Raw genomic sequence first — 27,227 nt, 5'->3', positions numbered from 1 at the left:
TAGATGGCAATTTCAATGAGCCCAGATGATAAGAAAATAAGAATAAACTGGTTTTACCCAAATAAAATCGTCCTCGGCACAATCCTAGAAGACTAGTTCTTATATATATATATATCTTTAGAATTTGATTACAAGTCCAATTCTTGTTGCTATAATGTTTTTCTTTGAAATCTCTGATCCCTCATGCAAGGGGCTTCTTTCTCTATTATATACCCCTCTTCCCTTCATCTCCACCGTCCACATGTAGGTTACGCTACTGGCCTTGATCCTTGTCCCATTAGCACCTTTATGAAGTCTTTGGGAGCAACTGTAAGGCTTCGGGAGCAATTGTAAGGCTTCTCCATTGTTCAATTATCACCTCCACATTAATGCGGCCAGAAGGTTAGCTGTAGAGTATTCAATGCGGTGGTAGCAGCTTTCTCTTAGATATTTCTCGGCTTTGCTTTATTCTATGCTTCCTTGATGTTTATCCTTATCAATAGAATCTTTTGAAGTGTTGCCCTCGAGGGTGGACCAATCCTTCTTACCTTTGTTTTGCTTAGCCAAGGAGGCATTCTTCTTTGAACTATTTTCCACAACCTTTGCATCCATAATTTGTTCGTGGCATTCTAACTCTTATGTTTTTCCTATCGTTTATCTATCCTCAGATCACTAAATGTCCTCACACAAGGTCCACGGCCCAATATATAATCTTGGGCCCATCATCCCTACAAGAACTATAGAACTTGTCATTTTTAATATTTTGAAAACCAAAGTCAATGTAATTCTAAAACGACGTCTATCGATTTAGTTGTTTCAATGTGCATTGTGCAAGTGTGTGTTGTGTCCCACATTGGATATTTATTAGATGGATCTTGAGTTTATAAATAATCACATAGAATCCCAATTACATATATTTAATTTATTAAATAAATGGATCTTGAGTTTATAGCTCCACCCTAGATGCAAGTGATGCAATTGCCTAAAGCCCCAAATCTTGACTAATAGGTTTTTTTTTTTTTAACTATCTATATATAGATCCAAATAAAAAATAAAAATATTCAAAGACCAAGAATGAAGTAAAATGCTCTTTTCCACGTGAAGGATTGATACCATGAGTAACACGCAAGTAATTACGCTTGTTGACCAATACTAACACTTAATTACGCTTGTTGACCAATACTAACAATTAAGAGGGTGTTTGGTAGAGTAGTTTGAGATGAGATTTTTGTAGTTTGAGATAGGATTTTTGTCGTTTTTTGAACTACGTGTGGGTGAAAAAGTGTGTGTAATGTTGTTTAAAATGTAAAAATGTGAGTTTGAACTCTAATACCAAACAGGCCCTAAGGCTCTTCTACTCTACCTTTTTTTCAAGCATTTGTAGTTTGAAATGGACTTTTCTATCTTTTTCCAACTCCTCTCTCACCTATAAATAAATAGCCACAATCTTATAGTTTGTCACTCACTACTACTACATTGTTAGACAATGTCCATATTATTCATAGAGCTTTAGCAAGTGAGCTTTAAGAAACAATAATATTGGAATCTCAAAAAAGAAACAATATTATTGAAGATATGGCTTTGAGTAAGAATCAACAACTTTTGTCTAAGGTTGCAACCAATGATCTTCATGGTGAGAATTCTCCTTACTTTGATGGGTGGAAGGCATATGATAACAACCCATATCACCCTATTGATAATCGTGAAGGAGTTATCTAGATGGGTCTCGCAGAAAATCAGGTTTGATGGATAATTTTATACTTAATTTTGCTTTTATCTCACATAAGCTTCTTTTATATTCTACCAACTACAGTATGTCATAGGAAAAAAAAAAAAAAAAGAGTCAAACTGTGTGACTGGTAGAGCATTAGAGTGGAGCACACGTTGGGATAGAGGAATTTTATTCTTCCTCACTAAAAATGCACATTAATTAACATCCAGAGTTATATATGTATGTATCTTAGCTTTGCTTTGATTTTCTTCAAAAGTAGATTAGGAGAAATCCTAAAGCTTCCATTTGCACAGCTGAAGGAGTTCGCGAATTCAAGAATATTGCTATCTTCCAGGACTATCATGGCTTCGAGGAGTTTAGACAATTATGAATTTATTGTTCGTAGAATGATTAAAGTATTGGGGTTAGGAAAATTAGATAAAATAGAGAAATGTGGACGTAGAGCTGGCATATATATATATATATATATATATATATATATATATATATATATATATATATATATATATATATATATATATACACACACACACATATTTGATATATTACTAACAATTAGAAGAAAATGTGTGAACTATTTCCAGGCTGTAGCAAACTTTATGGGTAAAGCAAGAGGTGGTAGGGTCACATTTGATCCAAGCCGCATAGTCATGAGTGGTGGAGCTACTAGAGCAAACGAGACAGTCATGTTTTGCTTGGCCGATCTTGGCGATGTTTTCCTTGTACCTGATTTTCTACGAGACCCATCTGGATAACTCCTTCACGATTATCAATAGGGTGATATGGATTGTTATCATATGCCTTCCACCCATCAAAGGAAGGAGAATTCTCACCATGACGATCATTGGTTGCAATCTTAGACAAAAGTTGTCGATTCTTACTCAAAGCCATATCTTCAATAATATTGTTTCTTTTTTGAGATTCCAATATTATTGCTTCTTAAAGCTCACTTGCTAAAGCTCTATGAATAATATGTATATTGTCTAACAATGTGAATGTAGTGGTAGTGAGCGACAAACTACGAGATAAAAGCAATTGTTTATATGTGAGAGAGGAGATGGAAAAAGCTAGAAAAGTCCATTTCAAACTGCAAACGCTTGAAAAAAGGTAGATTTAAGAGCCTTAAGTGTTGGTATTGGTCAACAAGCAGCGAAATTACTTGCGTGTTGCTCATGATATCAATGTGAAAAAGAGAATTTTACTCCTTTGAATATTTTTGTGTTGTCAACGTTTCAGACTCTTCTTTTTTCGCCTTCTTCAAGTTTGCCTCTAAAATGCTCTGCTTCTAACTTTTGAAGCCTTTTTCGCATTTAAGAGAGTTAAATTCTATAAATTCAAGTAGAAGGAAGCTGTTTATTTAAGAATGCTTGCTTTCTCCATGTAAAACAATCACACATGACAATTCAACAATATGAAATAGATGTATGTTACTGTAGAAGGATAGTATCTTTCAATCTTTTTATGCTCTTTTATTTTGTCATTTGTTTTTATTTATTTTATGAAGAATTTTGTTAATGTGTGCCTTAAAAACACACAATAATTAATTATTTTTTAAAATATTTTTTAAGAATTGAAAAGGTTTTAACAATTTTTTTAATTATCGAAAAAATATTTTCAAAAATAAATGATTTAACCGGACCCTTTTAATATTTAAATATAAAAGGCTTACCAATTTTGATTTCTCCAAAAAGTATGGACCCCTGCATTCTTGTCACTTGACTTGGGGAACACTTGTGCTTATGTCACTTGACTTGTGGAACACTTGTGCTTCCTTCAATCACGCAAAAAATCCCTATTTTTATCCATACGCACGCACAACGCAGCATTACATTCCAATCTTTTACGGTAGGAAGTGACTTTTACCTTTTGTATGTTTGACAAAAATTAAAAAATTAATTTATTTTATTATTTAGTTTATTTTTGAATAAATTACATATTTAGTCCTTGATATTTACATCATACTTCAATTTAGTCATTAACCTTTTAAATGTGTCAATTTGATTCCTGACTTTTTGATATTGGGTCAAAATAATCCTTACCGTTAAGTGATGGATAAAAAATGTTGACGTAGCTAACAATTAAATAAAGTATAATTTTTTTGCCACATAACTGCTACATGAACTACCACATCAGCAGAACCTTAAAAAAAAAAAAAAAACCACGTCATATTAAATTGACCCTCAGATCCCCACATCATTAAAGATTAAACTAATACAAAATAAAAATCTCTCTCTATTTCCATCCTTAATCAATCCGCATCTCCCCGCCTTGCCAAAAGAATGGAACCTCTTAATCTACCGTCACCATTAGCATAATAGTTCAAACAAAAATAAAGATATCTGAAAATCTATCAAACAACAACTCAGGAATCACTCTGACTTTCTCTTTGTCAGCCTTGTTTTGCAATGGCATCCTAAAACCCACAATCACTGTTCCAAAATTTGTTGTCCATCATTTGGTGGGGACTACCTAATATAAGAGGCGTGCAATGAAGTCATTTTGTTTATGGTTGTGAGTTGAATAGCCCAATTTCTCTGTTGGGTTTTGTTGTAAAGTTGTGGCGTGAGTACATAGAGATGAGACTAATTGTTGGGTCTGTCACAGTGAGGACTGAACTAAAGGCTTAGGCTATTTGATGGTCTCCCCTTTCTCATTTCTTAGTGAATATTCTCTCTACCTCTTTCACCCCTGCGTTTTCACCTTCCATATCTGTCTTTTCAAGTTTTTTAGTTACCGATTCTACTGTGTTTGGTTCCAACGAAAATATTGGAAAAGAAACCCCTTTTTTTGTTAAGAAAAAAAAAATTCCAATGTTGTTCTTCATCCATGCCTCCATTGATTTGGGTATTACTTCTTCTTCTTCTTCTTCTTCTTCTTCTTTCTCGGAAACTCTGATGGAAAGAATGGAATTTTTTTTTAACAATTACCCATTTGATTTAAAAACATTTATGGACGATTGTTATTACGCATTTATGCTCAAGTTGGAATTTTTGTGTTAGATTTTGTTTTCTATTAATGTTCTTTGAATTTGTCATCAAGTTTTGGTGAGGCGGAATCAAAGATATTTGTTTGAGATTTAGGAATTTTGTTTGATCTACATTTTTTTTTTTTTAATTTATGTTGATATGGCAGTACAGATAGTAGTCTATGTGAAATAAAAAAATTTAGTTTATTTTGACCGTTAACCACGTCAGCATTTTTCATCTATCACTTAACTGCAATGATTATTTTGACACAATATCAAAATGTCAGGGACCAAATTGACATAGTTAAAAGGTTAAGGATCAAATTGACATATGGTGTAAAGGTTGAGGACTAAATATGTAGTTTGCCATTTATTTTTTCTATTATTTATAAGTTTTACTGTATTTTTTAGTATTATTTATGGATCTTACTATACTATTTCAATTAAATTTTACTTTTATCTACAGTATTTTTAACAAAAAAATTTCAATTTTAACAAAATAAGTAGATCTCAAACAAATGCTCAAAAATAATATTTAGTTTAATTTTTTCAAGTGATTATTTTAATTTTTTTAACTAAATTTAAATATATTGAATTTAATTATTATTATGTGTTTGAATTCAACCAAAATTCCTAAAGTATACCACTGCATTTAAATAATTGTACCTAAATCCAAAAAAAAAAAAATTTGCTTTTATATCAATAAAACAATTCAATGGTATTAAATGGCTGTATCATGGCTAGATGCCTAAGTCTACTCCGTTGATTAAAGTTTGATCATTACTACAATGACTTTTGCACACGTTATCTTCTGCAATTTTGAATTTAGCATGTAATGGAGAAGCTAATATCATTTGAGTGTTCTATTATCTATACTAGCGTGTAATTCTATGCATATACACATGTATATTTAAAATTAATCACAATTATATATATATATATATATATATATATATATATATATATGATTTGGAATCTAATTAGATCTAGACTCTTCAATTTTTGCACCCAATAATTCACTTACCATAAAAATTAAATCACTTACCATAACAATTAAAAAATTAGATGAGGCACATGACACAAAATTGAACTTCAATTAAAATTCAATTTAGAATCTAATTGAATTCTAAATTGAATTTAGACTCTTTGATTTTTGCACCTAATAATTCACTTGATACAAAAATTTAAAAAAATTAGATGAGACACATGCCGCAAAATTAGACATGATTTAGAATCTAATTGAATCTAAACTCTTCGGTTGTTGCACCCAATAATTCACTTTCCACAAAAATTAAAAAATTAGATGGGGCACACGGCACAAAATTGAACTTCTATTAAAATTCAATTTAGACTCTTTGATTTTTGCACTTAATAATTCACTTAACACATAAATTTAAAATTAGATAAGACATGTGGCACAAAATTAGACTTCAATTTAGAATTTTATTTTATTTTTTCTCAATTTCACCTACTACTACTATTATTATTATTATTATTATTATTATTATTATTATTATATATAGATTTCCATTTAAGAGGATTTCAAGTTGTTAAGTAGTAAACTTGAAAAATTTTACAAGCCGTAAACTTTAAAAACATTCACATCAATTTGTATAAAAATTATTGTTTATTTTAGCATAAAACTTCTTTTTTTCTATTTTACATAGCAACTTTTCCAAAACTCCAACATCAAATTATGTATTCTACGCTATATTTTATTAAAATATTATATTTTAATTTGTCTTTTCTTTGCTTTTCTTTTTTCTTTATCCCATATTCTCCCTTCCCCTCCGCCAAACAATGTCAGTCATCACCAAACAACATCAGCTAATGAATCCAACCTAAACAACCAAATCAATGATGCCCATTTGATAGGCACAGTATCAAACCCCATTTGTTTAGCTAACAAAACAAAATTTTCACAACAATAAATCAATCAAAAGTAACGCTTCTGAAATTGAAAATTAGACTTAGACTTGTACAAATTTATCAACACTACCCAGTATAGACACAAAGTCCAGGAGCACAACACCTTGCGAAGAAGATCAGTGCCGCCTAGTCGATACACAAGAAAAAAGGCTAGTCTAGTTGGCACTACCAAGAAAAAATTAAACTAAGTTCCTAATCGAAAAAAGGCTGTGAAGGTGAAAATTGATTGGGAGGGAAGCTCGAGAGAGAGATAGGACGAGTGCTAAGTAGTGAGAGATGAGAGATGACTGAGGAAAGAGAGTAGCGGTGTGGGAGAGCATGAAATAATATAAAAAACATGAAAACTAATAAAATAATAGGACACAAAACTGCAATAACAGTGTATATTTACACAGTTACTGTAACTCATTTGTATTTTTATGCTCCGTTTGTTTCAATGGAAAACCTTGTGTAAAAATAGTTTTCCTTATTTTCCAGTATTTGGTAGCATAAAAAAAGATGAGTCAAATGAAAACTATCTTTGGTCAACATAAAAAGTATGGCTTATTTTTGGAGATTGTTTTACATTAAATTTTTTTGGAAAACAATTCTATCTCACAGCAAGCTAAATAAGGGAAGTTATGAGGTTGTTTTTCAACTCATTTAAAATTTCTATCAAACATTAGAAAATGAGATAGTTTTATAGAAAATGCTTTTTAGAAAATAACTTATTTTCTAGAAAACATCATTGCTAAAACAAACAGAGCGTTACAAACTTTTACACTATCTGACATGGGTTTATTTTACTAGTTAAAATTGTGTAAATTTTACATTTTTTTCTATTATGTATCCACCAATGTGAGTGCTCTAAGTCTTAAATGTCCCAAAATATTCCTTCCCTAGCTCCTTGCTCACTTATAACTTTGGACAAAGTTTAGCTACAAAATTAGTTGTAGCATTAAGGTTACAACCTTACTTAATATCTTTTTATTAGAGATGAATTTTGATGAATTCACCATTGAATTACATTTTCTTATTATATCCTCCATACTTACAAAATTTCTAAAAAATTAAAAATGAATAACTATGCCATCAATAAATTATTTAAATTGCAAGTTTTTATAATTTAAAATTATGCATAAAATATAATCTTATAGATCATATAGAAAATAATATCTAATTTACATAAAATTTGACATATATATTAAAAGCGTAAAAAACATAAAATTCAAACTACAACTAATTTGACATATTGAATAAGGTTACATATTTAAACTATAATTAATTTTATAACTAAATTTTTTCACTACCAGTTTTCAATTAATAGGGACATATTCATAAAAATAAAAGCTCACAATTTATAACATCCTATTAAACTCACTTTTTCATCAATTTTCAATCTCCTTATCTCTTATCTTGTTTGAAATGTAAACAGACGCAACCTATCTTGTTTGAAATGTAAACAGACGCAACCTATTTTCTTCCTCATCCCTTATCATTTTTTTAAGATAAGCACCACCACCACCAGCTTTATTTTAGATTCATTCACATACTTGAGAGTTGAGATTCCAACCCATAAAAAGGAAAAGAAGTTATGGGTAAAAATGAGAGGGAGGAGAATGATTTTGGTCCAGAAAATCACAACCAGGAGGAGGAGGAGGAGAAGAAGAAGAAGCAGCTGAAAGAAGAAGAGCTGTCAGTGGAGAGGATATTTGAGAACCAAGAGGTGCCGTCATGGAGAAAGCAGCTGACGTTGAGAGCCTTTGTGGTGAGCTTTGTGTTGAGCATACTGTTCAGCGTCATAGTCATGAAACTCAATCTCACCACAGGTATTATACCTTCTCTCAATGTCTCTGCTGGACTCTTGGGCTTCTTCTTCGTCAAGACTTGGACCAAGTTACTTCACAAATCTGGCCTTTTGAGACAGCCCTTTACAAGGCAAGAAAACACTGTTATCCAGACCTGTGTTGTTGCCTCCTCCGGAATCGCCTTTAGTGGTATGCTTTCTTTTCTTTTACCCTTCACAACTACTCTACTTTCTTGTTTTGATATTAGTGGATTATTTAGAAGTCGGGTTTTTGTGTGATGCCAATGTCTCTTCCACAAAAACTGACACTTTATTGGTTTTAGTCGAAAATCAATCATTAAGAAAGAAAAAATATAGAGTAGAAATTTTAATTTGTTCGTTGAATAATACGAGTTAAATGGTTTTGAGAATATGTGTAGGCAAAACCATTGAATTAACAAATTTATTGCAAACTTGATCTATGGCTAAAATCCTTGAATCAGATTATATTCTTCCTCTTCCCCATTTATTTTTATTTTTATTTTTATTTTTTCCTTTTTAATTGTAACATATCTATATGGCAAAAATTTTCAAATAACTATAAAAATCAAACTATATCATTAGTTAGCCAAAGTTTGAAACAAATTTGGTATCTAACAATTCGAGTCCTTTGAACTCGATTTTGGAATGCTAAATCGAGGGTAATAAACTCGATTTCAAGGTCGTTTGTAGCTGATGTGGACAGGGAGTCCACGTCGGCATAAAACTCGAGTCCAGAGGACTCGAGTTCTGTCAAATAGAAATCGAGTCCTTAGGACTCGATTTCATTTTGTTTCAGAAATTTACGTTCTATTCAGCAACTGAGCGTTGTTCCAAAAACCAACTTGGTGTTCTTCCAAGCCAAGCCCCAAAAACCGAGTGTTGTTTCAGCAACTCTCCACTTCCAAGCCCCAAAAACTCGTGAACTAATCAAATCCAAAACGAATCAAACCCACTCTCCACTCGGTGTTCTTCGATGTTTTGTTCTCTGGATTTCTTCTTCGGCGTTTTGATCGGATTTCTGGGTTTTGATTTCTTCTTCTTCGGCGCATGGGTTTTGATTTCTTCATCTCTGGTTCTTCAGCGTTTTCTTCTTCAGCGATTTCTGGGTTTTGATTTCTTCGGCGCATGGGTTTTGATTTCTGGGTTTTGATTTCTTCTTCTTCTTCGACGCATGGGTTTTGATTTCTTCATCTCTGGTTCTTCAACGTTTTCTTCTTCAGCGATGTCTGGGTTTAGGTGATACGAAATCGAGTCCTACGGACTCGATTTCTATTTGACAGAACTCGAGTTCGTAGAACTCGATTTCTATGCCGACGTGGACCAGGTGTCCACATCAGCTCCGAATGAGGTTGAAATCGAGATCTGTGCACTCGATTTAGCATTCCAAAATCGAGTCTAAGGGACTCGATTTGTTATATACCAAATTTGTTTCAAACTTTGGCTAACTAATGATATAGTTTGATTTTTATAGTTATTTGAAAAATTTTGCCTATCTATATGCTAAAAGCATAAATCTGACTTTTACTTTGTTAGTGTAGTGACTGCCATCTATCTTCCTTTTTACAAGTCAAAACTGTCATACTTATCAGTATCAGGAATCGCCGCACGGCATTAGAGCCTCACATATCCCTGATTTTTGGACATATTTTGATTTTATATAATTAAGGAGTCAAAAAAATCGGCTACTTTAAAGTCCTCCTTTTTTTAAGCTACATAATTGTCCGGTTTTATCTTGTCTCTTTTCATAGGATGATGCATGTGGACAGTGAAATGGCACAAAAAACTAAATTGTTTTGTAACTTAGTAGAAAGATTCCAGTTCACCCATTAACAAACAAATAAATAAAATAAGAAGAGCATATGGAAAAACCATGATAAAATGAGGGGAGAAAAAAATTTAAGTAGGAAAAAGCATGTAATCTTCCTTTGCACATATTCTTAAAAGGTTCGTTGTTATCCATAGGCCATTTTAGTCCTCATCTTGGTTCCCACTGACCATGATCTTGTATTTGTGGTTTGAGAGACAGGCAGAAGTTATTTGCTACTCTTTTTTTCTTTTCTTTTTTTGGTAAAATAACTGAATTGTATTAGAAAACAAAACGAAGTAATACAGTGGGAAATCCACACGCAAAGCTTTCCAAAATCTGGCAGCTTGTGAGGGGTTCACGACAAAGCCAGCAAAAGAGTTTGTCACTGCCAACTTACACAAGGCGTGAGCCAATACATCCCTGAGGACCCAAACAAAAATACAAGACTCAAAAGAATGTGAGAGATTGATTATATCCTAAATTAGGCCTTGCACTTTCCAGCTGGAGGGTGTACCTCCTAAAATAAAAAAGACAATAAATTTTTTTGAATCACCCTCAAAAATTACTCTGGGGAAGTACAAACATATTGCTCTTTTATAGTTGAAGAGCTTTGTAAGAAACACCTATCACTCTTTCATGACAAGTAGTTCATTCTAATCCACTTTTTTCCCCTTTTGCATTTTTCATTTCCGCATTAAGATGTGCTTTTTTTTTTTAAGTCTTAACATGTAAAATATATCCTGCGTTAATCAAAACTATTTTTATAATATACAAAGAGCTGAAATTTTTAACTTCAGTGAAAATGAGGGTGTAAATGAGGCTAGTTAAATATATCATTGGGGTGTTTCAGCTTGGTTGAATTTTAAAAATAGTGGTTAACACCTTTAATCCAATCCCCACTTGCCCTTGCAAGTTTCATTTGAATAGACTTGACAAAATTGAGCTTTTTTTTTTGTATCTGGCAGACCTGCATTATTTAGTAGCTTAGTACACATCTCAGCATAAATTTAATAAAGCCTAAGCAGAGTTGTTTTTCTGTGACAACGGGTGGCCCCTTTAACCTATGTAATATATGATGACTCCTTAAATATATATGAGATTTAATTTTTCCTTCTATTTCTTTCTTGTACGAAGATATGTTTAACTTGTCTTAATATCATGATCTGGAAAGTAGAGTGTTGCACCAAAACTCCAAGTTTTGTTGTGTCAAGTTTCTAAACATGTTTCATGATGAAAATATGACCCAATCTATACAACAAACAAAAATTATTTTGTATAATTTAGAATCAATAACATTTTTCTCGAACTTGACTGTTCCTAGTAGACTGAAAATTCTATCTTTTAATTGATATGTACTGACAGGAGGTTTTGGAAGCTACCTCTTTGCAATGAGTGAACGTATAGCCAAACAATCAACAGATACACTTGATTTCAAAAAACTATCTTTGGGATGGATCATTGGCTTTCTCTTTGTAGTCAGCTTTCTTGGACTCTTCTCGGTGGTGCCTCTTCGAAAGGTAAGCAGAATATTTGTGCATGTTCAGTGAATATACACTTTTCATTGATGGGGAAAAAAAAAAAGAAAAGAAAAACAACTTTGGAAATAATTCATTAAACACAAGTAAAATTTGTCATAGTGCATATTTTTCACCAATGATGTGGATTACGGTTGGTGTCAGATTATGATAATAGACTTCAAACTGACGTATCCAAGTGGTTCTGCAACTGCTCATCTTATCAACAGCTTCCACACACCTCAAGGAGCCAAGCTAGCAAAGTAAGGCAGTGTGGCACTTAATGGCTTCTAGTTAAATGCGAAATGAAAATTTACAATATCTTTCTTCAATGATTCTACTTTTCCAGGAAACAAGTGAGAGAGTTGGGCAAATTTTTCACCTTCAGCTTTTTATGGGGTTTCTTTCAGTGGTTCTATACTGCTGGAGATAATTGTGGGTTTGCAAGTTTTCCTTCATTAGGGCTTAAAGCGTTTGATAACAGGTAAATCAATAGCTACCCTCCACTTTCCTTTTAATAGTAAGTTCATTTTACTTTATGCAAAGAATAAATTGCATTAGTAGGCTTTTTGCTTCAACTAAGCCCTATTCTTTATGAATGTTTTGGCTAACACTAATTTGTGATTATCTGCAGATTTTTTTTTGATTTCTCAGCAACATATGTTGGTGTGGGAATGATTTGCCCCTATATTGTAAATATATCAGTTCTGCTTGGAGGGATTATTTCTTGGGGTCTGATGTGGCCCCTCATAGAAGATAGAAAAGGTGACTGGTATAGTGCAGACCTCAGCTCAGGCAGCATGAGTGGTATTCAAGGTTACAGGGTAAATTCCCACTCAAAGAGACAATTTCATGAAGGCTTTTTTATTTATTGAAGAAATTAATTTATTATAGCTTTATACAGGTATTTATCGCCATAGCCATGATCCTGGGAGATGGTCTATATAACTTCATCAAGGTTCTAAGTCGAACCCTCTTAGGTTTGTTTCATCAGCTCCGGTACAAAGATGTGAGCTCTGAACTCCCTGTTGCAGACCATTCTTCTGATGTGAGCTCTCAGTCTCAGCTCTCATATGATGACAAGCGACGGACCCAACTCTTTCTCAAAGATCAAATTCCAATAATGTTTGCTGTTGGAGGCTATGTTGCTATTGCTTCCATCTCTATGGCCACTCTTCCACATATCTTTCACCAACTCAAATGGTATTACATATTCGTCATCTATATATTCGCACCCGCATTGGCTTTCTGTAATGCATATGGTTGTGGGCTCACTGATTGGTCCCTTGCATCCACATACGGAAAGCTTGCCATCTTTATTATTGGAGCATGGGCGGGTGCCGCACATGGTGGAGTTCTTGCAGGCCTAGCAGCTTGTGGAGTAATGATGAACATTGTCTCGACAGCCTCTGACTTAATGCAGGATTTCAAGACTGGCTACTTGACACTGGCTTCACCCCGCTCTATGTTTGTGAGCCAAATAATCGGCACAGCAATGGGCTGTGTGATTTCCCCTTGTGTGTTTTGGCTATTTTACAAGGCCTTTGATGACCTTGGGCAACCTGGAAGTCAATACCCTGCTCCTAATGCTGTTGTGTTCCGCAACATTGTTTTGTTGGGGGTAAAGGGCTTCTCAAGTCTGCCAAAGAATTGCCTTCTACTCTGTTATGTGTTCTTTGGTGCAGCCATTCTAATCAATTTGATTAAAGATTTGGTGGGTAAAAAGTGGGGACGGTTCATTCCACTTCCAATGGCTATGGCAATACCTTTCTATATAGGATCATATTTTGCCATTGATATGTGTCTTGGAAGCTTAATATTGTTTGTGTGGGAAAAAATAAACAAGGCCAAGGCAGATGCATTAGCACCTGCGGTAGCCTCTGGTTTGATATGTGGGGATGGGATATGGACTTTGCCTGCTTCTATCCTTGCTCTGGCTGGGGTTAAGCCACCAATTTGTATGAAGTTTCTGTCAAGAGGGAATAATGCTAAGGTTGATACATTCTTAGGATCATAGGGCTAAGTTTAGTATATAAGAAATGAATGTGAAGTCAACCTGGTGCATCCAAGGACTTGTAAAATAACACTGATTTTTTTTTAGCTTTAATTTCTGGTGTGGAGACAAGAATAGAATAGGTATAGCAAAGCAGCCATAAATGTGATCAGAAGATCATGTATGTTTTTACCAGACTTTAATACCAGGAAGGTAAATTTTTACTTCGTCTCTTTTTCTCTCTCCCTTGTGGGCAGATGTGAATATTATTTCTGGAATACTGGATAACTTATTTTCTTTGCTGCTTACATATCCCTGTTTTTCCACCACGTCTCCCTAGGTGGCTTTGACTTATAGAGAATATTGTTAAACACTAATGTTATGGCTGGTACAGATTATGCTGTTAGTGTAACTGAGAATTGATATTTTGCGAAACTTCGTGGGGGATACATTTGCATCATCTCTCTAGGCAAAGATGGGAATTGCTTGAAGAATTTGACAGTGTAAGAATTAGTTGAAGAATTTGATGGCTTGAAAATATAAATTGAGTAAAATATTGTTACGGATGACATGAAATTGCTTGGGATAAGTTGAAGATGGCAGCAACAACCTTAACTAATTAGAAGTCTTATTAGATTTGGATGAGTATTAGTTGTTTGTTTTGAATAATATTACTCTGTTGGTTTTGTTATAAAGCCTACGTTTGATAATAGCAATCTAATGAATATTAAGCAGAAAATTATTAGCAGTAATGCTAAGCTCACAAGATGAGTAATTTGAGTATGTGTTTATTTGTAAAATGGTCATATTTAAATTTCAACTTTAAAAGGATATATTCTCTTACCCTCGTTACTAGATTTTCTTTGATATTATTTGTAATGGCATAAGGAAAAACGCTAGTCACACTTACATTACTTTAAAAAAACTAGATTAGTATAATAATTGGGACTACTTGTATCACTTATGAACCAATCAAATCTACACAATTAAGATATGAAATTCACAAATAGCACATCAATATATATATAAAAGCAGAGACCTCATGCGATAATGCATGAGGTTCTGCCATGTGGCGCTCTATATGAGTTCTTTGCAATCCTTTTTATTATGAAATGATGTTTTCCAACTTCAAAAATTAAAACAATGCAGCTTTTATGTTTAGCACTTATTGCTTCATCAAAAATCAATTCACTTCTTCCTCTCTCCTAACTCTTCACTTCTTTCCATCAAAAAAAAAAAAAAAAAAGACTATTCACTTCTTTCGGACAAAAAAAAAAAACTTTCACTTCCCCATTCAAATTTAAATGCACACTATGGATAAGCACCTGGCAAAGTGAGACCAAGCTTTGCACTATTACACCTTTACAATAATATTATACTTTCCAAGTAATTTCTGTTGAAATCAAACCCATCTTAAATTTTTTAAATTTCATTCATTCTCTTTCTTAACTCTTCAGTTCTTTCTACGTCTCTTAAGTCTTAACTCTTCACTTCTTCTCGCAAAAACACAAACAAAAAACTCTTTCACTTCCCCTTTCAATTAAACGCACACTATTGTACCTATTTCTTTTGAAAATTATATATTGATGGATCAACGATTCCTCTTTGAGTTCATGGACAAAAGCTTCTTTCTTAGTGTTTGTAAATAAATAAATATTGCCAACTCTCTCTCTTTGTTTCTTTCTTTCAATTTTTTTTTTCAAAATTTTATTTGGGATACTAAGTTTGCTGTTTGCAATGTTTAAAGGAAGATAGACTCGGGTAGATTGAAGCTTCAACTTTACCATGTTTTGGCCGGGGACTAAAGTAACTAAACACAAGGAGAAAATGCCACCAGCCCCTAATTTATCAAACCCTTCTTCAGTATCTAAGAGGTACAAAATACTAATGCTCAATTTGTTCATTCTTTGTTGTTGTTTGGTAATGGGTTTTTGATAATCGAACTAGATGGTGGTTTGTTTCTTTTCATTTGAACTGTTTACTGGTTGAGATTTTTACTGAGCCACACTGTTTTTGTAATTTATGATTTGGCTTTTGGTGAGTGATTTAAATATGTTACATGAGGATGTGATTAAGAAAATTAGTTGAATTGGGTAATATTTAGACCCTAAGGCAAAGACAGGTTGAGTAACTAATCTGGTTTTGTTGGGCAGGTAGAAAGATCAATGAAGAAGAAGCTTAATCAATAAATCAAGCTTAATCAATAAGTCAAGCTCCTCCAAGCCACATGCAGTCGGAGCACAAATACATGTATCTCTATGGATTGGGTCACATTCAAAGCGCCAATGGAGGCAAAACTTTTGTGGGATTCAAAGTGCAAAGAGCCCAAGAGTAATCATATATTTTATTTTGAATTCATAGTATTTGATAAAATGCTTGACAGAAAATTTATAATTTTTATTTGGTTGTATGATGTAGTAGCCTATATAATTGACATAAATGAAACAAATTAAATTAGCTACGGGTAAGAAAGAAGTTATTATTTTTAGGTGAATAATTTTCTTTTACCTATTGAGGGGTTAAGTATTATTTGGTAGCAAATTTTTAAAATAATCACCACAATCTACACATATTCTATGTCCTACTAAATGATAGAAACTCAATTGTTAAAAATAAGAACAAAGAAAGAAACAATAGAACCCCAAAGGTACAAATTAAGAACTAAGTGGGCAGAAAAAAATTATGTGGTGTCTCCATTATTTGAAGTAGCCTAGAATCTATATAAACTCAAAATGGTATTAAAAAATTGTTAAATATATTATACTGGTACACCTTTGTTAAAAAGTTGTTTTATTTATTTATTTATTTTTATAGAAGATATAATTTCTATTCTAGCCTAATCTAAATGTATATGTGTGTGAAGGTTCCTCTTGGAAACTTGAACCCCGACTCTTGCCTCCCACACGCCATAAGTACTATACTTGTGGAGTGAGCATCGCACCAAGGGTGTGCGGTGGTTAAAAAATTGTTAAATATGTTGAATCATGTCTACCTCAACCATCATTGAAACTACTTGCTTTATTTATTTATTGGTCAAGTATCATGTATGACTGTCCGCAAGAGCCTTGACAATATCAAAGTGTGTTTGTTGCTTTGCCTAGACATGAATCACTATGCAACCTTAGCACTGCTATAGTTAAAATATTATTGAAGATGCTTCTTAGGGTCAATGCCTTAGTTAGACATTTTGTATGACAAGGGACAAGTTCAAGGAGTTTGATATGCATAATGTATGCTTGCAATTAATTAGTTTATGATCAACTGAAGATGCTTCATAGGGTCAATGCCTTGGTTAGAAATTTCGTATGACAAGGGATAGGTTCAAGGAGTTTGATATGCATAATGTATGCTTGCAATTAATTGGTTTACGATCAACTGATGGTAGACAACAAAATATGCCTACATGCTCTGAAATTTCTACTATAATTGTAGGTGATTTTAGCAATGAAAATATCCACCATTTATGTTATAATATATATACAAAAATTTCAAAAACCATTTTACATAAAAGCTTACAGCATTATCCGCGCAACGCGCGGGTAACCTTCTAGTTGAGATTAATTGTCATACTGTCAACATCAACTTGCAAACATTGTTACCAAGTCACAGCCCGAGGATGTTCTTATTTCCAAATTCAAGTTGGTCTTTCATCCTCCTTCTTGAATTTTGAGGGGAGTCGTTAGTGTATAAGCCCAACCAATTTAAGCCCAACCAATTTTAAGCCCATTATACTGTTGTCTTATTACTTCTATACCTAAAAAAAAAAATAAAAAAAAAAAAAGGAACACTTAAAACAGTTTTACTCAGACAATTTGTTATAAATTCTAACAAAGTTCAATCCAATCCAAAATGCCGACAGAGTTGTTGCCTTGTTGACATCCTCAGTTGGCATTGGAGATTAGGTGTAATTGATGAAGTGGATAAAGAGTTGGATGTGAGATAACATGAAGCGTGTCTTGTGAAGGGTGGAAACATTGTGGTGGTAGTCACAGAGGTGGAGCCGTGGAGGTTGGAGGTTGGTCCGGCAAAATTTTGGTATCATAATAAATGCAAATGTCAACACTGCACAGGCAAGCATTTATGGCCACAATTATCAAATATTTGATGGATTGCAATCAATAGAGAATACTGCATTTCTTTGAATACATCATCTAAGCCATCATGAAAAACTTTTACGTAATGGCAATCCGCAAAGCATAGTAAAATTGTACTCTTTCTTCTCACACTTATTATTGACCTTACCGTTCTCCCAGAGTATCTAAAAATTACTTGTCATTTAAGTCCTACTACTTACTTCAATTATGATATACAGTATACTATATATATACTTCGTAGCTAAAGGTTGCATAGGAATCAACTTATTGGATGAGTTAATTGAATATTCATTCTTCTACCATTCATGACATGTACAAATTGGAACCAATTCTTTTATGGGTTTTATTTTATTTTATTTTTTAAATTAATGAATAAAGAAAATAAGTGCATAGGACTTATAGGAAGATTAGTACAGTCAATTACTTGTCTTATTGATCGGTTTAACTATGAATTGGAGCTTAGATTGATCTGGTGCATATTAAAAATTGAAGAATAAGTGTTCATTTGGCAAAGATTATTCTTGCTAACTTATTTTACTATTCAGTTTATTTTGCTACTATTCATGGGTGCTATTGTACTTTTTGGTACTATTCATAGATTCTACTGTACTATTTTAGCTAACTTTTACTTTTATTTACGATATTTTCAGCAAGAAATTTACAGTTTTAGCAAAAGTAACGGATCCCAAATGGACCCTAAAAAAATAGGCAAAAAGGTTAAGTTAAAACTAGTCAAATTGGAAATTCTCATCTTTGACAAGCTTGATCTCTTTTGATTCCTTTTGTAATTATTAAGGATTTTTTACTTAAAAATATAAGTAAAGTCATTTGTTAAATCCTCTATCTCACACATTCATCTTCAAAATTCTAGATGAAGAATGATTCCTACTATATCATTCTCTTTTATTTCACTAAAGTTGGACTTTCAATAACGTTTGGATGGATCTTGATTTGTTTTATTTATTTATTTAGTTCTTAATTGAAGTCACACATTAAAATTTATTTAGATCTCTTATTCAACTATAAAAAACTTTATCAATTAAGTTAATTAGAACTCATGTTAATTAAGATAACTGAGTGTTGTTTATTCACAAGAAGATATTCTCTACCCACAAAAAAAAAAAAAATTATCAAAATTTCTCTATATTTTTTAGAAAATGCCATGATATTTAATTCGTGATCAAAAGACTAGCCCAACAAATGAAAACGTCTCTTCTTTTTCTTCTTCTTTTTGTGAATTTTACCTTATGCTGTACGTGTGATTTTTTTTTTTTTTTTTTTAGTTGTTGATGTTGACGTTGAGGTTATTGATATTATGATATACTCCTTCTGGCCAAAATTGATAGGTCCATTAAAAGAAAGAGACAGGTGAGCAAAAGGGGCATTTGATCAAAGTGGGAATAATGAGGTTGTATGAATCAGAATGCTGTGGCTCCCTCCTTCGTTACTTCGTTTCTTCTTCTTATTGGCGGCGGGTCAAATGATGGTTGGCAAACTCCAATAATAAATGTGTGTAAATTGAGGTTGTTTTTAATTATACCTATATATATGTTATGAAGTACTAGTTATTACTATTTAAGCTTTTATAACCCTCTTATTTTAGATCAAAATCAATAAATTCTCTTCAAAATATCTGAAAACATCCCAAAATAAGATAGAATTGCTATATAAATTTATTCTAATTATACCTACATTAAATGATTGTTAATTAAATCATTTATAGTATTATTGTTTCTCCAACCTTGTTTAGACTGGGAACAATAAATTTAGAGCCACAATAAATTTCAAACAATATTGCATAATTGTTGATGTGACAAGTTGTTAATGATTGATGATAAAGTGGTGTCAGTGGTAAGCTCATATTAATTCACTAGATAATAAATCTATCAATTCAAAATTTCAAACTATTATAGAAAATGTCGTGTGAAAATAATGTGTTTGTAATATTATTAAAAAAAAAAAGAATAATTGTAGTCACAAAACATTACTACCTCCATTCTCTTTTCTTTTTTTTTTCTTTTTTTTTTATGGGAATATTTCAAATTTCACTCATAAATCAAATGCATTCTACTTCTACATCAAAAATAATTAAGAAGAAATAATATTAGAAGATTCCTCTACATTGGTAATGTAATTCGGGATATTTCTAGCAAATTGAGCCAACTTGTAGGCTGGTTTATTTCACTCTCTCCTATAATGGGTACTTTGTCATGTTTAAAAAACTCAATTTTTTCAAAAAAAAAAAACCATTTAATTTACTGCCTTTTACTTTAAAAAGTATAAGTTTTCAAATACATCATTATGAATTTAAGCTTTAATAGTAAAAAATAGTATTGAATTTTTAAATAAAGTAAATGGTAAGTTAGAAAAATTTATTTAATTACTTTTTTTAAAGGATGGGTATATTTTAAAACATTCTAAAATAAAGTAAAGAAGCAACAATTAAGAGAAGTGGGAACAGTGGAAAGTGAGAGCACGTGTACGTATACAAATTCCCATGTCAACTTCTCTGGTGAACAGACAAAGCCGTGAAGTACCTGTATGTGATGTATGTGTATTACGATTTATGAACATTGTGTCATGTTGTGTCGTGTTGTGTTGAGTTGAGTTGTCTTTACTCTTTTTCCTTTTGCTGTGAAATAATAATAATAATAACAGTACGCCACGCCCACGCGAGGAAGAAAGAAGTCGGTAGCTAGAATCAACCTTATCTCATCTCAAAATCGTTTCTTTATGGGGTTGCAGTTTCAACTTCACTTCTAGTTCCAGGTTTTTCACTTCTTCTTCTTCTTTTTCTTTTTTTACTTCCTTTTCTTATTAACTAAGCTAACCTCTTCAACCAAGTTTTCTAATTTATCATTTCTGATAAATATACATATTATTATATTGCATTTTGCTTACAGGGTCTTTGTTGTTTCTTGCTCAATTTGCTTCTTGTTGGTGGGTATTGAGGTTCTACTTCTCCAAATGTGTTGTTATGATCAATTACTTCTTGTTTGTGTTCTCTGTAAATCTTTGGGGTTTTGAGATTTTCAACAAACAATGGATTTCCGATTTAAACCGCTTCATTCATGGACTTTTGGTGGTCTTATAGTAGCGTTTCTTCACCTTTCTCTGGCTTATTTCCTGCTGTGTGTATCAGTTTATGTGTTTTTCACCTCGAAATTCTTGACCCTTTTTGGACTGTATCTGCCATGTCCTTGTAATGGGGTTTTTGGTTATAAAAATAGCAATTTGTGCTGGCACACTTTGATCTTTGATTGGCCAACAGCGATTATGTATTCTGTTGTGAACTCTGCATTGAGCAAGTTACCTTTTGATTTTAAGAATCAAGGATGCGGTTTAGATAGGAAGTTGGTCTTAAAGGGAAGTTTTGAAAATGGGGTTCTTGAATTAGAGGGTGAAGCGTCTTGCAGTTCATCATTTCATAGTCCACTATTGCAAAACTGTGTTGACAAGGAAAGTGGGTTTGATGCCAAGGGGAAGAGGGTTTTGGATCTGAAGAAAAGGCCTGGAAGTCGGCGACGAAGGAAAACTGCTCTTGGCAACAGAAAATTCTCTTATGTTTTGCCTAATGATGATTCGCAGTCAGTTGTTGCTGCAAATTTTCCTTATCATGGCAGTGAAATGAGAGGCAAAGACAGTGAAAGCTTAGGTTCTGAACCTGTGAGAGAAGATGATTTTACAGGTGAGTGAAATGATTTAAACTTGTCAGTCTTTAATGTTTAATGTGATATGACTATTTAAATGCAATACTAAACAAGGATATTGACTACTATAAGAGTTTCGGACTTCAATTTAAATCTATTTGGACAAGAAACAACATTTAAAGTTCTGTTCATATATTGGTCTTTCTGTACAAAAGGTCAAAAAACTTCAAAATGTTGAAAATTGAATTTTGATTACATTTGAAGCTCTAACTTTAATTAGGCTAGACATATTAAATATTGTAGTATGGTTGCTGATGTTTTATGCCATTTAGGTGAAATCATTGGACCTATTAGCATTGAAATGGGGGAAAGAAACCAGCATAGTTTTGAATTGAGTAGATCATGTGATGAGGGCGCCTCATCTTCAGTTGCAACGTACATAACTAATGCTCCAGACAATATGGAAATTGTTGGAAATGAAGCGGATAATATCAGAATGTTGGAACTAGCTCTTGAAGAAGAGAAAGCTGCTCATGCTGCTCTTATCCTAGAACTGGAAAAAGAAAGAGCAGCTGCTGCAAGTGCTGCTGATGAAGCAATGTCCATGATATCGCGTTTGAACCAGGATAAGGCATCAGTAGAAATGGAATCGAGGCAGTACCAAAGGATGATAGAAGAAAAGTGTGATTATGACGAAGAAGAGATGAATATTTTGAAAGAGATCCTTTTTAGGAGGGAGATGGAGAATCATTTTTTGGAGAAGAAAATTGAAGAGTACAGGCAGATGAGTCTTTTAGAAAATGAGATGCCAACAGGTGATATAAATGATACAATGGATAATTGGGGACAAAGACCTTCATCTTCCCTTGATTTGTCTTACAATGAACAACCAATGCTGCAGATTGAGAATAATATGTTGATTGGTAAGAAAGTGGGAAACAGAGTAAATTGGTCTTCAAATTATGAGGCTCCTATAGTTGAGAAACAAGGTCAAATTCAAGGATATAGCCTTCTTGAGAAAAATGTCTTTTTCACAGGTAAAGAAAATGAAAATATGGATAATAGCATAGAATGCCAAGAAATGACAAGTGAGGCAACCCAAATTTGCAATGGCATTGACACAAATTTTTCTTTAGATGGTGAGGAGCTCAAGAAATATCGGAATGATAAGGATCAAGCAGGCAGCAATCACCATTGTTCTATGCCCGATACAGAACCAGTTGTTTATGATGTTCATGTCGTTGATGATAAAAATGAAACTTTGAAAGATCAAAGTGGGTCATCAATTAGAAATGTTGTTGATGAACTCAAAGATTGTGCTGTGACACTGGGAGCATCTGGGGACTGGACGAGGGAGACATTAAGTGACCATCCAATCATAAGCAGGACAGTCACTGAGCCCAACATTCATAAAGGTTATTTCGATAGGAGTGATAAGTTTTCAGTGTTGAGTCACTCACAATGCAAAAGCTTGCTTTCTGACTCAGGGAGAGAGTCTCTATTTGCAATCAGTAGTGAAAAACTTGACATGGGGATTGAACGGCTCACAGAAAGGCTACGAGTACTCCAAGAGGAAAAAGAGAAGTTGACTTTCTATTCAGAGAATGGGGATGGGGAAAAGGAAAATTGAAACTTCTGAAGGAGATGTCAAGCCTGCTTTGAGAAATTCAAACGGTTGAGAGATCCCATGCAGCAGGCTTCCTTCTCCCATTCATCCTCTAAGGTGGGTTGTTTACCATTAATTACATTTTTATGACATGTAGGATATATGTTTATATTGTAGTGTGTGTTAGATTTCTCTGGTCCTTGTCATCTGCTCTTACAGTTATTGTCCTCTGATTTTGTCTCTTTTTAACACTGAAAATGATTGGGTTGGTTGTATCTTATATAGGAATAATGCAGACATGAGTATTGTTGTTTGATACAGCACTATAAAGTTTAGAAGGATATTCACATGGAGTTTGAACAAAATCATATGAGTAGGTGCACATAAGACTAATGAAGTTTCCCCAACATGAAAAAAAAGGGGGAAAATAGAATTGTCCAGGTTATAAAGTTCATAATCACAGTTCCAGAACAGCCATTATAGTACATTGCAATTAAAAGTTACACGTCTATGGGTGCTACTTACCATGATTTAAATTGTCTTCCTTTTAGTTTCCAAACAGTAAGCCGAACCCAAAATTTTGGGATTTGATTTAGGGCTTAGCTTTTATACTTTCACTATTTGTGCCATAATGATTACCTGATTACCACTTGGTCCAAGCCACCAAATGGCATAAAATGTCAATGTATTTGAAATGTCTGTTCTTTCTGTTGTTGATGAGTTGATTTAGGGCCTAATGCTCATTCACTGAGAAGTTTGGCCTTTCTGCATGTTAGCATTTGTTAACTGATGTCTGTTCTTGCCCTTGTAAGTAGGTTTCTTCTGGGCTTAGTTCTCGGCATTGAGGCATCTAGCCTTCTGCTGTTTTCTACATCTATCTTTTTTTGTTGGTCTTCTATTCCATTTTGGGATCACCCTAAATATGTTTGTTTTTTAAAAGTCAATGCATACAATATTTGAACATTCCTAACTTTATATACATAAAGATAGTTTTCCGCATTTTCTTGTATTTGGTGGTATTAGGAAAAAATGGGTCGCAGGAAAACTATATCTTGACGTCCCTTATTTAGTTTGACGTGAGATAGAGTTGTTTTTTACTAAAATTTTAAGGAAAACAACTCTATCTCTCACCTAGCTAAATAAGGGAAGTTTAAAAATAGTTTTCTAACTCATTTTAAGGTTGCTACCAAACATAGAAAAATTATTTAGTTTTTTAAAAAATGATTTATTTTCTAGAAAATGTTAATGTTGAAACAAACAAAGCGTTACTTTATTTGAAGAATACACTTCATTCATTAATTTTACTAGTGGATATCCCATGTAATGTGTGTGTTCATTATTAGTTATTTTATAATACTTATATGTATAATAATGTTTGGAAAATTAATTTCAATTATGTATTATATGTCACTAAAATAATGAAGAAAAAAAATTGTAATCTAGTATATCCATAAGTAATCATATTTAATTAAACCCTAAAAATGTCACCACAGCACATGCCTATTGATTTTTATTTTATTTTATCAGGCATACATGTAGATTTCATTCTTACTTTTGACCTTTTCAATACGAAACTTCTTGTTATTTCTTTATATTTTTCTTAGGAGTATTTCAAAAAAAAAAATGTGAACTTTTAAAGGCTGAAATAAAATATTTAAGGTTTATAATTTTTCATTTGTAAAACTAAAAGTACTTTGTCAAGAGACTTAAAAATATAACAACAATTGAATAGAGAAATATAAAAATATGCTATTTCATATCTCAAGTTTAATTTTACATACATTTGAGTACCTCATTCACTTACAAAGATTAAGCACTTCCTAAAAATATACTAAATAAACACAAATAACACGGATAAAGGCTCTATCTCTTTTCCAAACATACTTTTTAGAAACCCTAAATGCTGCTGAAGCACTGTATCAAGCTTTGACAATGTTGTTGAAAAGTTTAGATCATATGCACCTAAAACCAAAGCTAATTTCATACTCTTATTAACACTGATTTTTTACTCTACGTATTTGGATCTCTCTCTCTCCCTACTTTTCTTTTGGCCCTTTGATATTTTGTGAAATTGGAATATATAAAAATGACATGAAAAACTAACATTGAATGGAGAAAACTTTACATTTTTTAAATTTATAAAATTAAAAGTAAAAGAGTTCAAGAAATTGGAAAAGGGGGTGGAACCAGAATTGTTTAATCTTCTGCATTTATAGCTTAAATTGATCATTGATAAGAATATGGAGATGAAAGAATAAATGAAAAACTACTCATCCAAACATATGGCAGAATCTCATGCTCTCCTGCATGATATCTCTGCATATATATATACTAGCCTCATCACACGCGCTTTGCACATGCGATTAGGCTTTTTTTATTTTTGATCTAGTGTCATAGTTTCCCTTTAAAAAAAAAAAATTTGATAAGTTTTTTTTGAAGACATGGATTAGTTAGAGGGTGTCGTATTTTGTAGGCATTTTAAGTGGAGGTGAAGATATATTTTTTTCCTCAAGTTTTTTCCCTGATAAACTAAGGTTTAAGGGTATTTTTGAACCACATAAAAGTCCAATCCAAACATTCCAAAGAGGGGAATTCTTTTATAAATAATATAGATATATTGATTTGAGTTTAAAATTTGAAATTAAAGAGGGTAAATTTGGAAACATTATACTTTTTTATTTGAAAGATATGCATTATATGATGTTTTAAATTCTCTAAACAAGACCAACAAAAAGAGACAGGGAGAGTAAATAATTGTTAGGTGATTTACTAAGCATTTCTTGGCCTTCATGCTTGTCATAATTTGTTTTTACAACTCTTGGTAAACTATCAAGTTTAACTTATCACATGATTTTGACGTTAAACTTAGTCTTGAACTGCAGGTTTATTTAATTGATGTAGTTAGTTAGTTAGTATCTGGAAAAACTACTAATGATCATAAGACTTGTATGGTGAAATATAGGTTGAGTATCTAAGCAGTCCAGTTTAACATCAGCATTTTCAAAACAAGTTTTTGTAATTGTATACCATATACTTGTAGTCAAAATGATATTTTACTTGTTGCGTAAATAAACTTATAATTTACCAATCCATGCATGACAAAGTTTTAAAACAGTTTTCTTCTAATAATTATGTAGCTGATATTGTGTCCTTGAGCATAATATAAGTACTGGTGGCATGGGTTGTGAATCTTTTTTGTGAAAAATACAAGTTGGTGGGTGTAGGACGCGACGCGACCTCATTTTTATTCTCTTGGAAATATGTTAAAATGTGAAGGATAATATTTTAGTGAAGTACTCCTTGTTGAAAGATGGTAAAAATTAATGTCTTATTTATTGTATTGTAATATGTCATGTCATTATTCTTGAGGGAAAATTAGTAGTGGAGTGAGTCAAAGGATGAATATGGTAAGCAGGGAAGGGTGGAGTATATATATATAAATGTTAAGAATTAATTCTGGAATGAACCCCCTGCTGCTATTTATATATGCAGCCTTTCTTTACAAATACAGTACCTCTCTTCTTCACATCACATTTAATTAGTCCTAAATGTTCTTGTTGGGTGTTACCATATTAATCATTGTTTATTTTCAGATGATTTTCAAGAAAAGATGCTCCCCAAGTTTGTCCTGGGAAGCTCATGTACAATACTTACCTTACCGGCAGGGACGTATCTATTTTCAGGTGATTTTTTTGTTTTTTTTGGTTAGCCCCCCTCGTTTGGAGTCCTATCTCCATTATCCCTGGTTACCAGCTATGAGCTATGTAAAGAATCTCCTTGTGCTTTAGGGCAGGTGTATCCTCAGAAAATTTTAGATGAACTGTAGAGTCTTTTGGAATGCAAAGGTCTTTTGCGTGTTGTAAAGTGTAAATAAACTTTTATGTTTGAGTCTATAATATAATATAAGCAAAATAAGTTCGGAGCTGTATTTTATTTTAAAGTGAAAGTGATACATCCATCCCTCCTTTTCTTGCCTTGCCTTTGGCAAAGAAGGGGAGAAAAATGATTAATTATTTGGTATCAATCATTTTTATGGCCAAAAGGCAAGGCAGGCAATGGGTGTAATTATCATGTTCAGAATTTTTCGTGTAAAGAAGATAAAAAAGAAAATTGTGACTTTTTTTAGTTCATGTGGACTTGGCTGCTCCCCA

The 27,227-nt window shown here is 32.7% G+C and overlaps 2 protein-coding genes across 2 annotated transcripts; both read left to right on the top strand.

Annotated features, from left to right (window-relative positions):
- The first annotated feature begins 7,946 nt into the window (after positions 1-7,946).
- Positions 7,947-13,957, top strand: LOC142619559 (putative metal-nicotianamine transporter YSL7). Its single transcript, XM_075792698.1, has 6 exons — positions 7,947-8,581; positions 11,582-11,736; positions 11,899-11,996; positions 12,083-12,217; positions 12,368-12,557; positions 12,638-13,957. Exons 1-6 carry the CDS (start codon positions 8,179-8,181, stop codon positions 13,748-13,750), a joined length of 2,094 nt encoding a protein of 697 aa, XP_075648813.1. The 5' UTR covers positions 7,947-8,178; the 3' UTR covers positions 13,751-13,957.
- A 6,500-nt stretch (positions 13,958-20,457) lies between these two features.
- LOC142619866 (uncharacterized) lies at positions 20,458-27,004 on the top strand. The gene is made up of 4 exons (XM_075793205.1): positions 20,458-20,589; positions 20,724-21,508; positions 21,803-23,193; positions 26,670-27,004. Exons 2-3 carry the CDS (start codon positions 20,863-20,865, stop codon positions 23,098-23,100), a joined length of 1,944 nt encoding a protein of 647 aa, XP_075649320.1. The 5' UTR covers positions 20,458-20,589; positions 20,724-20,862; the 3' UTR covers positions 23,101-23,193; positions 26,670-27,004.
- The last annotated feature ends 223 nt before the right edge of the window (positions 27,005-27,227 follow it).

Source organism: Castanea sativa, chromosome 12 (assembly GCF_040712315.1).
Source record: "Castanea sativa cultivar Marrone di Chiusa Pesio chromosome 12, ASM4071231v1".
NCBI classification, from domain to species: Eukaryota; Viridiplantae; Streptophyta; class Magnoliopsida; order Fagales; family Fagaceae; genus Castanea; species Castanea sativa.
This window is presented reverse-complemented; position numbering and strand designations above follow the sequence as displayed.